At 45.3% G+C, this 17,365-nt stretch overlaps 1 protein-coding gene across 1 annotated transcript in view; it reads right to left on the bottom strand.

Moving 5' to 3' along the window:
* Positions 1-17,365, bottom strand: part of akna (AT-hook transcription factor) — a 201,889-nt gene that overhangs the window by 89,795 nt on the left and 94,729 nt on the right. Inside the window, exons 4-5 of the mRNA XM_078226612.1 lie at positions 15,744-17,017; positions 8,872-8,946 (exon numbers count right to left, since the gene is read on the bottom strand). Coding sequence (XP_078082738.1) covers positions 8,872-8,946; positions 15,744-17,017 — 1,349 coding nt within the window. The remainder of the gene's footprint in view (positions 1-8,871; positions 8,947-15,743; positions 17,018-17,365) is intronic.

Genomic DNA, 17,365 nt, shown 5'->3' with positions numbered 1-17,365 from the left:
GATTAGGTTTCAGCTGGGGGTGGGGGGAATTGGGGGTGGCGATCAGGAATGAGCCTGCTCCTACCAGGTCTAATCTGCACATGTTGGGTGGGATTTAATGCACAACCCACCGCGTGTTTTGTGGCAGTGGGTGACAGCCAGCCATTGGCCAGCAGCAGGATCTTCTGGTCCTGCCGCTGTCCACAGGGTTTCCCATTGAATGCACCCCTCGCCGCTGTGAAATCTGTGGCAGGGGTGCACCGTCGGTGGGATTGGAAGATCCCGCCGGCGTGAACAGCCGGAAAGTTCTGACCACTGTGTGCTTTTCCCACTTCCGGCGAACAAACATCCGACACGTCAGCGGCTATTCTGCATGTACAGCTGCCTCTGCAAAATCCGTGAGTGCAAATCCCGACTACCGCCCATTCCCGCTCCTGTGAAAATGGTAGGTGCCAAATTTGGGGGCGCGACTTCCAATTTTTGCAATGACGGACAGGCTCTCCGTTCTTCTGACAATCCAGGCCTGAGTCCCTGAAAAGAGTGAATTGTTGCGGCACGGTAGCACAGTGGTTAGCACTGCTGCTTCACAGCTCCAGGGTCCCGGGTTCGATTCCTGGCTCGGATCACTGTCTGTGTGGAGTTTGCACATTCTCCTCGTGTCTGCGTGGGTTTCCTCCGGGTGCTCCGGTTTCCTCCCACAGTCCAAAGATGTGCGGGTTAGGTTGATTGGCCAGGTTAAAAATTGCCCCTTAGAGTCCTCAGATGCATAGGTTAGCGGGTAAATATGTGGGGGTAGGGCCTGGGTGGGATTGTGGTCGGTGCAGACTCGATGGGCCGAATGGCCTCCTTCTGCACTGTAGAGTTTCTATGATTGTACTTAAACAGGAAACCCTGAGAAGCAGGCTCTGCGGTTGATAAATTCTAGATCGCATATAAGCATACTATGTTTCATAAGATCAATTTGTCGACCCATTTCACTAAATGTAAGGTTTTTTGTTTTTCGCATTCTTCCAAACAATATTTGGACTTGACAATGTTCTTTTATTTTTACTTTAAAGAACTGAATTTGAAGTACTTTTACTCAGAAATCAGCTGTCTGGATTTTGTTCATGTTGGCACTGTTCAGTTCTCAGTGCTCCCTGGGGTATCCTTTCCTGTTTGAGGCCCCTTCTGAGGTTACACACCAGTTTTTTGTTTCAGGTCCCCATGCTCAAAGTCTGGAGTAATTCAATCAGCATTTTCTACCTTTTGAAAAAGCCCAGGACAGAAGGAAGGAAAACCATAAAAAAAATACCAGAATTCCAGAGTGGACTGGGCAGTGGTCAGGAGGGAATGTCACTGAGGCTTCCCCAGGTCAGCAGAACATTCAACTTAGGATCATCCGCTCACTTCTCAGAGCGACATCTTAGTTCTTCTCCCAAATCAATATCAAGTGTGATTATGAGAAGAATTAATTTTTCATTTAAATAATTTTTTTCAATGAGAAAATTGATTCATGTTAATTTATTTTATTCGTTTACGGGACTGGGCCAGCATTTATTGCCCATCCCTAATTGCCCTTGAAGGGGCAATTAATAGACAACCACATTGCTGTGGATCTGCAGTCATATGTGGGCCATAAGGATGGCAAATTTCCTTCCCTGAAGGACGTTAGTGAACTGGATGGGTTTTACAATGATCGACCATACCAGCCAATTATGGCTTTTGCCTTCTGCTGTGGCAATCCTACAGAAGGACCACTTAGACCAACATCACGTTCTAAGTACAACAAGAAGTACTTTTGCAGCAATGTGCGTGGCTGGATGCTGACGCTGAGAATTTCTTCCAGCTGGTTATTCCAGTTAGGGTTCAGATGAGGTTTGGGATTTGGCGTGTTTGTCCACAGCTCTCTGAAGACGGAAGGGCATGTTAGTAGGGTGGTGAAAAAGGCATATGGGACACTTGCCTTGATCAATCGAGGCACAGATTACAAAAGCAGGGAAATCACATTGGAGTTGTATAGAGGTCACAGCTAGAGTACTGTGTGCAGTCCCGGTCGCCGCATTATAGGAAGGATGTGATTATACTGGAGGGCGTGCAGAGGAGATTCATCTGGATGCTGCCTGGGATGGAACATTTAAGTTATGAAGAGAGGTTGGGTAGGCTTGTGTTGTTTTCAGTGGAGCAGAGAAGACGGAGGAGCGACCTGATTGAGGTGTACAAGATTATGAGGGGCATGGACAAAGTGGCTAAGGAGCAGCTTTTCTCTTAGTTGAAGAGTCAGTCACAAGGGGACATAGGTTCAAGGTGACAGGCAGGAGGTTGTAGGGGGGATGTGAGGAAAATCCTTTTTACCCAGAGGGTGGTGATGGTCTGGAAGGCATGTTTGGGAGGGTGGTGCAGGCGGGTTGCCTCACATCCTTTAAAAAGTACCTGGAAGAGCACTTGGCACGTCATAACATTCAACACTATGGGCTAAGTGCTGGTAGATGGGATTAGGTGGGAGTTTAGGTGTTTCTCATGTGCCGGTGCAGCCATAATGGGCTGAAGGGACTCTTCTGCATTCTATGATTTCTTCAGAAAGTAATGATAAACGTATGAGGGCAGGAGGAAAACTTCTTGCTCTGCATCTTGACTAAGCTCTCGCTATGTGTGGAACCTTCCCAGTCCCATTGAGGTGGCTTTGAAAGTGGGACCATGAGGAAGGAGGAGGGCACCATGTCAATGGAATGGTGAGTTCTCGCCTCAGACAACATTGGTAAGGGTGAGGTGCAAGCAATAGTGTCTCTCTGTCAGACTATTAATCCAGAAACTCAACTCATGTTCTGGGGACCGGGGTTCAAATCCTGCCATGGCAGATGGTGGAATTTGAATTCAATAAAAAATATCTGGAATTAAGAATCTACTGATGACCTTGAAACAATTGTCGATTGTCAGAAAAACCCATCTGGGTTCACTAATGGCCTTTAGGGAAGGGAATCTGCCATCCTTCCCTGGTCTGGTCTACATGTGACTCCAGAGCCACAGCAATGACTCTCAACTGCCTTCAGGCAAGTAGGGATGCGCAATAAACGCTGCCAAGCCAGTGACGCCCATGTCCCACCTATGAATAATAAAATAGGTAGCCCACCCCTGTCAGTGGACTGCTGTCCTTCCAAGCCCAAGGGCCGTTTGATGGGCTCTGCAGACTCAGGAACCCACCCACCATCCCTAATTGGACAGTGGACATGACAGGTGGCCAATGAGGAGGTTGCTCCTGGAGGACTGAAGCAACAGCAGAGTTGTCAGCAAGTCTGGGATAGGGCTTTTAATTGGACATTACCCATGTTTATTTTTAACTCGCTGAAATTCTGCCCTTTATAAGTAAAGGAGGACCCCTAGCAGACTGCCAGGGCAAGAATGACTATGATCGGGAATCTCCGGCCATTCACAACCCGCCGCCCCTACCAGCGAGAACGGAGAATTTGACGCTTAGCCAAATCTCCATCACTGCAGCGGGACTGGAGAATCCCAGCTGCGGGCAAGGTCAGAGAATCTGGCCCTATAATAGCTGATGCCTTAAAGCAAAATGGTACCAGTGAGATTTCTGCCTTATAGCTAAGGACTCATGTTAGTTTATATAGAGGACAGAACATTGAAGAAGAATGAACTATTTTCTCATTCTCTACAGGGGAGCACAGCAGGTTAAGTATGGTATGAGTTAAATGCATCTTAAAATCTCCTACACCGCCTAAGAAATACCTTCAATGTGTCAAGTGGCATTTCTCATAGTTTCTCAAAGTGAGTTTTGGCCAAATTGTTTCCAATTCTATTTGTGGACTTGTAGCAGATATGTCTTGGAATTTCCCTGAAATCCAGGGAAAAGCACATTCCGAGTCTAAACATAGCCTAGTGTGAAAACGGATTAATGTCATTCTTCACAAGGCTGCCTCGTTGCTATGGGACACTAGGTGAATGCGAAACAAACAAATAATCAGCGTTTGGCAACAGTTTAACACCATGTGCATCCACTCAAGTTCAGGCATGTCACTAGAGCTCCAACTGTTTGCCAAACTGTTTCCACTGCTTGTTGATAGGTTTCACAACAGTGACTAAGGAACTCTGCAAACATTAGAGCTGAATAAATCCCCACTTTTCCAGGAACATCCCGTTCGTTGTAAAGCACGATGAGCTGTACAATGCCATCATTTCCAACATGCAATGCTTCTCCACAGGAGCTAACTGTATATCTTCCTTCATAACCTCATAACTATAACCAGTATGTGTGTATCCTTTCTGCACGGTTCCTTGCACCTTATAACAGACCTTCATCTCAGATTCCCTGATCTGAATAGCTACCTAATGCTTTGATTTGGTTGATTTGATTTATTGTCACATAGAATCATAGAATCCCTACAGTGCAGAGGGAGGCCATTCGGCCCATCGAGTCTGCACCAACAACAATCCCACCCAGACCCTATCCCCATAACCCCACATATTTACCCTGCTAGTCCCCCTGACACTAGGGTCAATTTAACATGGCCAATCAACCTAACCCTCACATCTTTGGACTGGGATACCGTGAAAAGTATACAGGTAAAACATACTGTCCATAAAGTACATAGAGGAGAAGGAAAGGAGAGGGTGCAAAATATAGTGTTGCAGTTACAGATAGGGTGAAGAGAAAGGTCAGCTTAATATATGATAGGACCATTCAAAAGTTTTTAAAGTTTATTTATTGGTGTCACAGTAGGCTTACATTGACACTGCAATAAAGTTACTGTGAAATTCCTCTAGTCGCCACACTCTGGCGCCTGTTCGGGTACATTGAGGGAGAATTTAGCATGGCCAATGCACCTAACCAGCATATCTTTCGGACTGTGGGAGGAAACCAGAGCACCCGGAAGAATCCCACGCAGACACGGGGAGAATGTGCAGACTCCGCACAGACAGTGACCCAAGCTGGGAATTGAACCCAGGTCCCTGGCGCTGTGAAGCAGCAGTGCTAACCACTGTGCCACCGTACCCAAAAGTCTGATGACAGCAGAGAAGAAGCTGTAATTGAGTTCACCCTGTTTGGTTACAATATCCCCAAAATACTAAATAGGGTGGGTGCTTCTTATAACATTCTTAACATACTCTAGATGTGTACAATCAGAAAACAGAAGTCAACCCGAACCACAGAAGCTCAGATATATGTAAAAGTGGAGGCTTAAAGGTTCACTTGTGAAATGATATCCCGTAAGCCATCATAGAATCCTACAATGTAGAAGGAGGCCATTCGGCCCATCGAGTCTGCACCAACCACAATCCCACCCAGGCCCTATCCCCATAACCCCATGCATTTACCCTAGCTAGTCCCCCTGACACTAAGGGGCAATTTAGCAGGGGCAATTTAGCATGGCCAATCCACCTAACCCACACTTCTTTGAACTGTGGGAGGAAACCAGAGCGCCCAGAGGAAATCCAAGCAGACACGGGGAGAACGTGTAAACTCCACACATACGGTGACCCAAGCCAGGAATAGAACCAGGATCCCTGGTGCTGTGAGGCAGCAGCACTAGCCGCTGTGCCGCCCTTACAGAAGCTCCAGCATGTTTATACCTGACTCCTAAGAATGGATTGCTCTCCCCAGACAGAAATAAACTCATTAGCCCCTGCTGAGTAAACCGTTGGTTATATTCCACCATACAGAATGAGAATGAATTAAGAATCAGCACGGGCTTAGAATAATTCTGGCGAGGGAATTTGATATTGCAGTTTGATAGCAGGAAATGCTTTTCATAGCTCACAGTTAAGTCTGATTGTGCATGATATTATGGCCACCGATTCCCCTGTTTCTGCTATGGAAAAATCTGGACTCAATCATATCAATAAAGAATGAGGGGCACAATTGCTTCAAATTTCTAATGAAGTGACTGTGAGCCAGACCCATTCCCTGCGCCCCCTGATGGATTCTTTTGCCAACCCTCACAATCTGTTCGATTTTTACAAAGTGCTCATTACAAGGAAGAGGGCATCTGCACGGTTTTTAAAAAAAACTACCATCACATCAGCCAGGTGACATTACTGACAGGCTTTCTCACGTGGTTATTACACAACACTGTGCTGCAAAAGCAAGCTGGATGCTTGGTGTAAGAGAGTGCGGCACCATAACACAACGCCTTGGTAGCAGCTACAATCTCAGTGCTTATTCCTGAAAAAACACGACAACCCCTTGCAAAAGAGTCTTCGCCAACGTTGTTTCCTAAACTTTTAGTGTTTGTTTCCTAAACAAATGCACACGCCAACACTTTTATACATACAAAACAAAACCTTTTGCCAAAAACAAATCATTGCCACACAAGAAGAACACTGCAATAAGCAGATGCAGCCCTTTCTCCTTCTGATTGATGAAGACAGCACTCATTTCAAAAATGGTTGCATTTCTTCATCGAGTCATAGAATCCCTACAGTGCAGGAGGAGGCCATTTGGCCCATCGAGCCTGCACCGACAACAATCCCACCCAGGTCCTATTCCCCTTAATCCCATATTTTTACCCTCCTAATCCCCCTGGCACTAGGGATAATTTAACATGGCCAATCAACCTAACCCACACATCTTTGGAGTGTGGGAGGAAACCAGAGCACCCGGAGGAACCCCACACAGACACGGGGAGAATGTGCAAACTCCACACAGACAGTCACCTGAGGGCGGGATTGAACCTGGGTCTCTGGCGCTGCAAGGCAGCAGTGCTAACCACTGTGCCACCGTGCCGCCCATTCTTGGAGCATTGGGTGACCTAGTTTTACTTTGATTCATCAGAATTACAGCCCTGTTAGTGCGTGTGTGCCTTTTAGATCAATAACCTGCCTGGATCTTGTCTCTGGCAATCAATGCTTACACTAGGTGTGTCTGTCAAGAGAACTATTTAAACAATGAAGGCACTTAGGGCAGTATTAAATACACCCACCGACAAATGGGCCTGCAGCCAGCTTATTGTACCTTATCATGAATATACATTGCTACACAATGGAACATTCCCTTCAATCACTGGAGGTGGAGCAAGGTGAGAGGAGAGGGCAGGGTGTGCATCGCATTGCCATTGACCACTCTTTCAGGCAGTGAGTTCCAAATTCCCACCATCCTCTGGGTGAAAGGTTTTTCCTCAAGTCCCACCTAAAACTGCTCCTTACCTTAAATCTATGTCCCCTGGTTATTGACCTTCTACTAAGGGGGAAAGTTTCTTCCCACCTATATCTCACAATTTTGCTTCAAATCGTTGCTCAGTATCCACTTGGCAGATGCCCGTTTTTCAAGTGAGAAACAGGTAGCCATGTTTCCCCCCTCCCCCTACTGAGAAACCATTGTGAAATGAAGGCTTCAGGGCCCTTTTCCATAGGAAGCAAAATTAATGGTCCTTACTCCCTACTCCTGTGTCCACCAGTACAGAAAGAATCATAGAATCCCTACAGTGCAGAAGGAGGCCATTCTGCCCATCGAGCCTGCACTGACCATAATCCCACCCAAGCCATATTCCCATAACCACACATTTTTACCCTGTTAGTGCCCCTGACACTAAGGTCAATTTAGCATGGACAATCCACCTAACCCGCACATCTTTGGAGTGTGAAAGGAAACCAGAGCACCCAGAAGAAACCCACGCAGACACGGGGAGAACATGCAAACTCCGCATAGACAGTGACCTGAGGCCGGAATTGAACCTGTGTCCCTGGCGCTGTGAGGCAGCAATGCTATCCACTGTGCCACCATGCCATAATATATTACATAGCATCTCCAGCACAACAGGCGATTTGGTCTAACTGGTCCATACCAGTGTTTATGCTCAAAACAATCCTCTTCCCACTCCTCTTCATCTAGGCTTATCATCATATCCTTCCAATCCCTTCTCCCTCCTGCTAGTCTACTTTCCCTTTAGATGTATCTATTTTATGCACCTCAAAACTCCTTGTGGTAGTGCGTTCTAAATTCTATAACTCATTGCTGTTGAAGAAGATTCTCCTGAATTTCCAATTGGATTTATTGGTGACTATCACACATTTATGACTTTAGTTAATATTCTGCAATCACTGAAACAAAGGCTTGCCTATCTAATGGGTCTAAGTTTCTGGTCACAACTTCCGAATTAAAGAATGTCGGCTGTAGATGAGATCGTAGTTCTTTGGCCTCTGGTTTAATTCCCACTCCAGGACTTGGGTACAAAAATCAAGGCTGATACCCTGGTGCAGAACTGAGGGAGAGCTGCACTGTCAGAGATGCCATCTTTTAGAGGAGACCTGAAACAGAGGCCCTTTCTTCTTACTCAGCAGGATGGAAAAGATCACATGGCATTATTTCAATGAAGACCAGGGTGGTTATCCCCAGTGTCCTGGCCAATGTTTATCCCTCAGTCCACACCACAAAAGAGCACATTATGTGGTCATTATCGCATTGCTATTTGTGGGATCTTGCTGGGCACAAATTGGCTGCCATATTTCCTACACTACAATAGTGACTACACTTCTAAACTACCTCAGAAGATCAGCCAGCATAATTCAAGGACCCCACGCACCCCGGACATACTCTCTTCCACCTTCTTCTGTCGGAAAAAAGATACAAACATCTGAGGTCACGTACCGACCGACTCAAAAACAGCTTCTTCTTTGCTGCCATCGGACTTTGAATAGACCTCGCATTAAGTTGATCTTTCTCTACACCCTAGCTATGACTTTAACACTACATTCTGCACCCTCTCCTTTCCTTCTCTATGAACGGAATGCTTTGTCTGTATAGCACACAAAAAACAATGCTTTTCACTGTATACTAATACATGTGACAATAATAAATCAAATCAAATCATTGGTGTCAAAACACTTTGAGATGTTTAGTGTCAAAAGTGTAAAATGAATGCACGTCTTGGTATTTTTTTTCATTTGGTTTCAGCATCTTCCTACCTTAGCTCCAATCCGTAATCGATCAATTGTGTTTTCTGCTTCAGCGTATTTGGTTAGGAGGCGGCGATAATCCTCCTGTTAAGAAGAAACATTCAAATGATCCCGGTGATTTGCCTCATATATACATCGAGGGTGACAACAAGTACAGGTCAGCTGGAACTAAAACACTGGTGGCTGGTCGGCTTTGCACATCTCAGACAGGTATACAATGGTTCAGAAATAATTGTGATAATGTTTGCTGAGCTATTTTTGGTAAACACATTAAAATCAGAAGCACTGACTTTAGCATGAGTATCATTGGGACATAACATGAATAACAATCAAAGTCAATTAAGCGTTCGTTCTTGGTGATAGAAGTGGAAAATGTGTGAGCCGTTCTTGAGACATTCCTCTGCCCACCATTTTAATACAAGCGTTAACCATATTTATTTCACATGGGTGAGTCCCTCTGCTAGAGTAACAAATATGTTTATGTCTTGTCAACAAATTAAACATTTGCTCCCTGATACCATAGTCATTTCAGGGCACACAATACTGACCCAAAATTGTCCTTATGGAAGGAATTATCTGCTGGGAATAGCTCAGTGCACCATTGGTGTAGGCACTTTCTTTCAAGTGTTCCTGAAATACAACTTTGCACATGTGCAGTGGGAAAGAGCACATCCTGAGTGAGGCACAGTCAGAGTGTGGGCACGGGGAATTTGGAGCGCTGTGAGAATTGAACCGGTAAGTCTTTCTCTTTCTCTTTAAATTTTGTACGTTCCATAGGATAGTTAAAAGGTTGATTAGGCAGCTGACTCAGCTGACTGAGTGGCAGTTAACTGTCAATCACCTGAAGCCTGATTAGGGCTTCAATAGGTGTTGATTACTATTGAAGCTTAACTAGTGTGAGTCATCTCAGCTCATCTCAGCTATACTTAAGAAAGTGATTATTGGAAGTGTACGATCAGTGAGCTTTTCACATGAGCAGTGGGCGAGAGCACGTCCACAGCCAGAGCAAGTGTGGAATCAGGAATTTGGAACACAGCAGGGATTAGGTGCAGAGGGTAAAGAGGAGCTTTTTTCCTTTTTTTCTTTGTTTTCTAACTTCTTAAATCTAAAGAGGGTTGTCTTGTCCTGCTATAGCAGAAGAGGCTACAAGGGAGACAACTGATTGGTAAGTATTGGGTAAGATTGGGTAAGTGTTTACTCCTTGATATTAAGTACCTTAAAAGGTTTAACTTAAAGGGGTAAGTCATGGCAGAAGAGCTCAAAGCTGTTGTGTGCTCCTCGTGCTCCGTGTGGGAAGCAGAGAATATTTCCAGTGCCTGGAACCAGCATGTGTGCAGAATGTGTCTCCAACTGCTGGAGGCCTGGGTTTTGGAGCTGGAGCAGTGACTGGGAAAACTGCGGAGCATCCGTGAAGCTGGGAGAATTATGGATAGCACGAACAGAAAGGTGGTCACACTGCAGGATAAGACTCCACAGATAGTAAGGGAATGGGTGACCACCAGGCAGAGTAAGAGGACTAGGCAGGCACTGCAGAAGCCCCTTGCAAAACAGATATACTGTTTTGGAATGGCCTCTCAGCGGAAAGTAGCAACAGCCCAATTTATTGCACCACAATTGGTTCCGCTGCACAGGAGAGGAAAAAGTGGGGGAATGCAATAGTTAAAGGGGATTCAATTGTAAGGGGAATAGATAGGTGTTTCTGTTGCCACAAATGGGACTCCAGGATGATATGTTGCCTCCCTGGTGCTAGGGTCAAGGATGTCTCAAAGTGGTTACAGATCATTCTGAAGGGGGAGGGTGAACAGCCAGTGGTCGTGGTATGTGTTGCTACAAATGACGTAGGTAAAAGAAAGGGGGTGAGGTCCTAAAAGCCGAATATAGGGAGTTTTGAAGTAATTTTTAAAAGTAGGACCTCAAAGTGGTGATCTCAGTGTTACTACCAGTGCCATATGCTAGTAGGAATAGAAGTAACAGAATATAGCAGATGGATAGATGGTGGCTGGAAAGATGGTGCAAGAGGGAGGGTTTGAGATTTCTGTGACACTGGGACCAGTTCTGGGGGAGGTGGGACCAGTACAAACTGGACAGATTACACCTGGGCAGGACTAGGAGTAATGTCCTAAGGCGGATATTTACTCGTGTGGTTGGAGAGGGTTTAAACTAGAAAAGCTGAGGGATGGGAATCTAAGCAGGCTGACAAAGGAAAGAGAAACAAGGAAAGTAAATGAAAGGACAGTAAAATGCAAAAACCGGTAGACAGGATAATCAAGAGGCAATAGGGCCACAGAACAAAGAAACATTAAGATGATTAAAAATGGCAAAAAGGTAAGCGTAGAGGCTTTGTACCCGAATGCATGGAGCGCTTGGAAAAAGAGAGATGAACTGACAGCGCAAATCAGGGTAATTGGACAGGATCTCATAGCCATTGCGGAGACATGGTTAAAAAGAGATCAAAACTGGGAACTTAATATTCAGGGATATTTGAACTTCTGGAAAGACAGTGGGGAGGAAAAGGTGGTGGGGTAGCACTGTTAATAAGGGATGAAAATTAGGTCAGTTGTGAGAGATGATTTACGCGCGGATGATTTACCGTCCATTTGGGTGGAGGTAAAAAAACAGCAAGGGAAAGAAGATATTAGTAAGAGTAATGTGTAGACTCCCAAATAGTAGCCACACTGTAGGAAGGGGTATAAATTAACAATTAATAGGAGCATGTAAAAACAATAGAGCAATAATTATGGGTGACTTTAACCTTCATGTTGATGGGGTTAATCAAGTTGGAAAGGGTAGCTACTACAACAAATTCATAGAGTACATTAGGGATAGTTTCCGAGAGTAGTATGTTATGGAGTCAACCAAAGAACAGGCTATCTTGGATCTGGTAATGAGACAGGTTTAGTAAATGACCTTAGAGTAAAAGATCCCCTGGGAAGTAGTGATCATAATATGATAGAATTTAATTTTCAGTTTGATAATGAGAAACTTGGGCAGGAAAGAACTGTGTTTAACTTAAGTAACAGGAATTACAATTAATAAGTGGATTGGGTAGATAGATTAGCAGGAAAGATAATATAGAGAGAGAAAATAAACTGTGAGGGCAAATTAGCGAAGAATATAAAAACTGTCAATAAGATCTTCTCTAAATATATAAAAGTGAAGAGAGAGGTAAAAATGAACATAGGCCCCTTAGAAAATGAATCTGGGGAACAAGGAAATGGCAAAGGAAATAAACAGATATTTTGCATAAGTCTTTACGTGGGAGATATTTCGAACATCCCATTAATACTAACGGATAAGGGGAAGGAATTAAGTACCATCACCATCATTGGAGAAGTAGTGTTAGACAAACTAATGTAACTAAAGGCAGTTAAGTCCCTGGTCTTGATGGCTTGCATCCTAAGATCCTAAAATAAGTAGCTACAGAGATGGTGCATTGGTTGTAAATTTCCAAGAATCCTTGGATTCTGGAGACATAGTGGAGGATTGGAAAACTGCCAATGTGACGCCCCTATTCAAAAAGGGAGGGAGGCAAAAGTGAGTAACATAGAAACATAGAGGGTAAGAGCAGAAGGAGAGGATTTGGCGCTTTGAGCCTGCTCTGCTATTTATTACAATCATGGCTGATCATCCAATTCAATAGCCTAATCCTGCTTTTTCCCCATAACCTTTGATCCCATTCACCCCAAGTGCTAAATCCAGCCGCCTCTTGAATACATTCAATGTTTTGGCATCAATTACTTCCCGTGGTAACGAATTTCACAGGCTCACCATTCTTTGGGTGAAAAAATGTCTCCTCACCTCCATACCAAATGGTTTACCCTGAATCTCCAGACTGTGACCCCTGGTTCTGGACTCCCCCACCATCGGGAATATCCTCCCTGCATCTATCCTGTCTTGTCCTGTTAGTATTTTATAAGTCTCTATGAGATCCCCCCTCATTCGTCTGAACTCCAGTGAAAACAATCCTAACCTAGTCAATCTCTCCTCATACATCAGTGTGCCATCTCCAGAATCAGCCTGGTAAACCTTTGCTGCACTCCCTTGAGAGCAAGAACATCCTTCCTCAGAAAAGGAGACCAAAACTGCACATAATACTCTCGGTGTGGCCTCACCAAGGCTCTGTATTAATGCAACAACACATCCCTGCTCCTGTACTCGAAACCTCTCGCAATGAAGGCCAACATGCCATTTGCCTTCTTTACCGCCTGCTGCACCCGCATGCTTCCCTTCAGTGAGTGGTGCACAAGGACACCCAGGTCCCACTGCACACTCCCCTCTCCCAATTTAACTGTAGGCTGATTAGCCTAACATCTATTGTTGGAAAAAGGTTGGAATTCATTCTTAAGGAAATAATCGCAGCACATTTGGAAAATCATAATCTCATCAAGCAGGGTCAGCATTGCTTCATGAAAGAGAAATTGTGTCTGACTAATTAATTGGAGTTTTCTGAGGAAGTCTCAACCAGAATCAATAGGGGGGAAACCAGTAGATGTGTTGTATTTGGACTTCCAGAAGGTGTTCTACAAGTTACCTCACAAAAGATTAAGTCATAAGATAAGTGTTGGAGCTAGTATATTGACATGGATAGAGAATTGGCTAATGAGGAAGAAACAGGGGGTGGGGGGAAGGCGACTCTCCCATCCCGCTGCGCTAATTTTTTAGTATAGCAGGCCGGGAGATTTCAGCAGGGTGATCCGTGCTGGGCGTCCAGCCCTGGGCGCCTCTTCCAGCGCCAGATTTCTGACACAGTCAGCTCCATGTTGGAAATAGGTGCAGAGCTGCATTAGGTATGCAAGGGGGAGATTTTAATGTGATTAGCGGGCCCCGGACTGAAGTCTCGGGGCCTGCAAGCATCTCTTACCCGCCCCCCCCCCCCCCCCGTCCCCCCCACCCCATCCCTGCCAGAGTTTCACTCTGCTACCAAATAAACCTGTTGGACTTTAACCTGGTGTTGTGAGACTTCTTACAGAGTTTCACTCCAGCAGGGATTACAGTAGCTCTCCACTTTTGTGGAGCTAGCGAACTGATCCCGCTGGGGTGAAGCGGGGGGGGGAGGTGGGGGGGGGTAGGTAATCGGGACTCCCCCAGAGGGTCGGTTGTGGGAGAGTGTTCGCTGGGCATTGGCACCTGGCAGTGCCATCCTATGCCCCCTGGCACTGCCCATGAGACAAGGTGCCAGTGCCCAGAGGGCACTTTGGCACTACCCATCAGTTATGGGACAGGGCTAGAGGGGGGATGGCAAAGGGCGGACTGATGAGGCAGGGCCTAGGGGGTGGTCAGTGGGGGTTGGGGGGTCCCACTGTCACTCTGCAGTCAGGATCGGTGGGGGAAGGAGGGAGGCCAGCAGTGCGGGGCTACTGCATTGCGCCGATCTCAGGGCTGACCGATTGGCGCATCTGCAGTAGCCCGCTCTGCACGCTAATTTCAGCCTCTCCAGGCCCCGCCCCCTGAAATTTAATAATATTCACACTGGTGGCCTCTGCAGTGCACAGAGTGTGGAAGATTCTTCTCTGAACTCCTACTGAAAAATACAGTGTGAATTACTCCAGTTTTCATGCAAATTGAACACAGAATTTTTTTGGGAGAATTCTGACCACGGAGTGGGGCTAAGGGTTTTTGTTTCCAGGTTGGCGACCTGTAACCAGTGGGGTTCCACAAGGATCAGTGCTGGGACTGCAATTGTTTACAATATGTATTAATGACTTGGAGGAAGGAAGCGAATGTACTGTAGCCAAATTTGCAGATGACACAAAAATAGGTGGAAAGGCAAGTTGTGAGAGTTGTAAAACCTTTACAAAGAGATATTGATAGGTTAAGTGGGCAAAAAGTGGTAAATGGAGTATAATGTGAGAAAATGTAAAGTTGTTCATTTTGGAAAGGAGAACAAAAGAACAGAATGGAAACAAACTGCAAAAAGCTGCGGTACAAAGTGACCGGGGTTGTGCACAAAGCACAGAGAGCTAGCACACAGGTGGAGCAGGTAATCAGGAAGGCTAATTAAATGTGGCCCTTATTTCAAGGGGGTTGGAGTATAAGAGTAGGGAAGTCTTGGTGCAACAATACAAGGTACTGGTGAGACAACATCTGGAGTACTGTGAGCAGTTTTGGTCCCCTTACTTAAGGAAAGATTGCAGCTAGTTCAGAGAAGGTTCACTCGGATGATCTCCGGTATGGAGGGATTGTCCTATGAGGAAAGGTTAAACAGGTTGGGACTCTACTCGTTGGAATTTAGAAGAATGAAAGGTGATCTCATTGAGATATATCCTAAAGAGCTTGACAGGGTAAATGCTGAGTTTCCCCTCATAGGAGAGTCAAGGACCAGGGGGCAAAGTCTCAAAATGAAGAGGTGCCAATTTAAGACTAAGATGAGGAGGAATTTTTTGAGTGTTGAGTCTTTGGAACTCCTTGCCCCAGAGAGCTGTGGGAGCAGAATCCTGGTGTATATTTAAGGCTGAGATAGGTAAATTTTGATCAGTAAGGGAATCAAGGGTTACAAGAAAGGACAGGAAAGTGGATGTGAGGAATAGTGGGTCAGTCATGATCTTATTGAATCGGAGAGCAGGCTTGAGAGGCTAAATGGCCTACTCTTGTTCCTATTTCTTATGGCCTTGCAACAGTGACAACACTTTTTAAGTCCTCCAATGACATTGAAAATCTTTGGGGCATCCTTTGGGGTGAACAGCGCAAGTCTTTCTCTTTTTCTTTCACAGTGAGGGCGAAAATCGAGCATTAGCCCCTTTATTAGCTTATTTTAACCCAATCCTCAAACTGGGTTCTTGTTCAATCGATCCAGGTCAGCTCAGCAAATGGCCTTCAGCATTCTCCTATCGTTCACTCAAATCAGAAACAAAGTTAGCAACGCAATGTTTCGGTCGAATTACCTGCAGTTGGTAAACCATTTCTGTTGCTTGCTGTGGCGACTGGCGTTCTCCCACCACCTTTACTCCGGGGGGTGTCGGGGTGATCAGAGAACATTCATTGCTGCTTTGCAGCACATGGCGGACAATCTCTGCAGGAGAGTGGAGTAGAAACTGCGAATCGTTTCTGTTGCCTCTCAGGAAGGCAGGTTTAGCCCTGGGTTTCTGGTAAGCCTGTTCATCCTTCGGAAACTTAACCCTTGGCTCCACTTTGGAGAAATCTGGTAGCGGGTAATTAAGCTGGCCTCGGCCATACATTGACGTCTCTGAAGTTATCTTTCTTGATAATGGCTTGGACGAATTGCTTCTTGAAGCTCTCACATTAATTGCTGACCTTTGGGGAGTCAGTGCTTTTAGTTGCCTGTTTGCCTTCGAGTTCTGACCAGTGTTGCTATCCTTTAAAACGTGCGGTTTACCAAGGGTATAAGGATATTTTTTTTGGTGAGTTAATTTAACGTGTTTGTTTGCTGCTGCTTTAAGCTCCGATCTGGTGCTTTTATCTCTTTGCGTTTCGTTAGCGGATCCAGAATCCTGATTTCCTTTTGTTGAACCTTTTCCTTTGTCTGAAAACCGACCCACTGACTCTTCGACACTGTCAGTACACGACGATTCCGGAATGGTCTCTGCCACGATGTCTGGGCCACTTGCCAGGTCTTCAACCGATAGGTGTCTTAGCAATTCCTGATTAAAATGCAACGTTGTATAATTAAATGAAGAGTTGTCCTGCTTCTCCTTCCTAACCTCACTGTCAGATGCTAATGCCTTGTTATTGTGGGACGATTCTAACATATCTACTTGATTGGAATAAGTGGCTTCAAAGTCCTCGGAATAACAATCCTGCACCGAGAGACTGGAATCTTTATCCTGAATTTTTGAGTAGTTTGTGCTCTCGTCAGACTGGTCAGAAAGTTTATCCGCATGGTCCCGTATACTTGGCACAGAGAAGTCATCGCCACGATCCAATATACTTTGTGCTTTGTTATACACTTCATACCTGCGCCACGGATCTCTCAGTGAGCTGGGGATTGTTTCTTCATTTTGCTCATCGTATGGCAGGTCAGAGTACTCCTCGACGCTGTCCTCCTCTTTGCTGGTACCCACCTCATTTCGAAGTGGAAAGCTCCCCTGCTCCTTCTCGTCTTCAGTCATGTCAAGCTGATGGTCCCTCTCAGGACGCCAGTGAGATTTTGGATTCTGGTGCTTGAGAACCCCATCTTCCTCCAGTGGTTCCGAGTCATCTAGGAATTGATAAAGAGTACATTGTAAGGATAAACCAAAAAATAGAATGGGGGCTCATTTTGACTTTGTACTAGAGTGCGGAACTTGCACTGTCAACTTGACTGTTAAACATTCTCCAATGGAAGAGAAGATCGTGAGAGATATTTAACTGGCAGTTGAACTGTCGTCGGGCCTTTGACGACATCAACCAAGCCAAAATGATCCCACGCTATGTTTGCCAGCAACACTTTGTCATTTGCATCTTTCCAAGCAACTCAAAATATTCTGCACTGTCCCAGTACCAAATTAGACCACCGTACATGACAAATATATAGAAATTATTTGCAAAAAAATTGCCATTCAATTCA

The sequence above is a fragment of the Mustelus asterias genome, chromosome 13, assembly GCF_964213995.1.
Source record: "Mustelus asterias chromosome 13, sMusAst1.hap1.1, whole genome shotgun sequence".
NCBI classification, from domain to species: Eukaryota; Metazoa; Chordata; class Chondrichthyes; order Carcharhiniformes; family Triakidae; genus Mustelus; species Mustelus asterias.
This window is presented reverse-complemented; position numbering and strand designations above follow the sequence as displayed.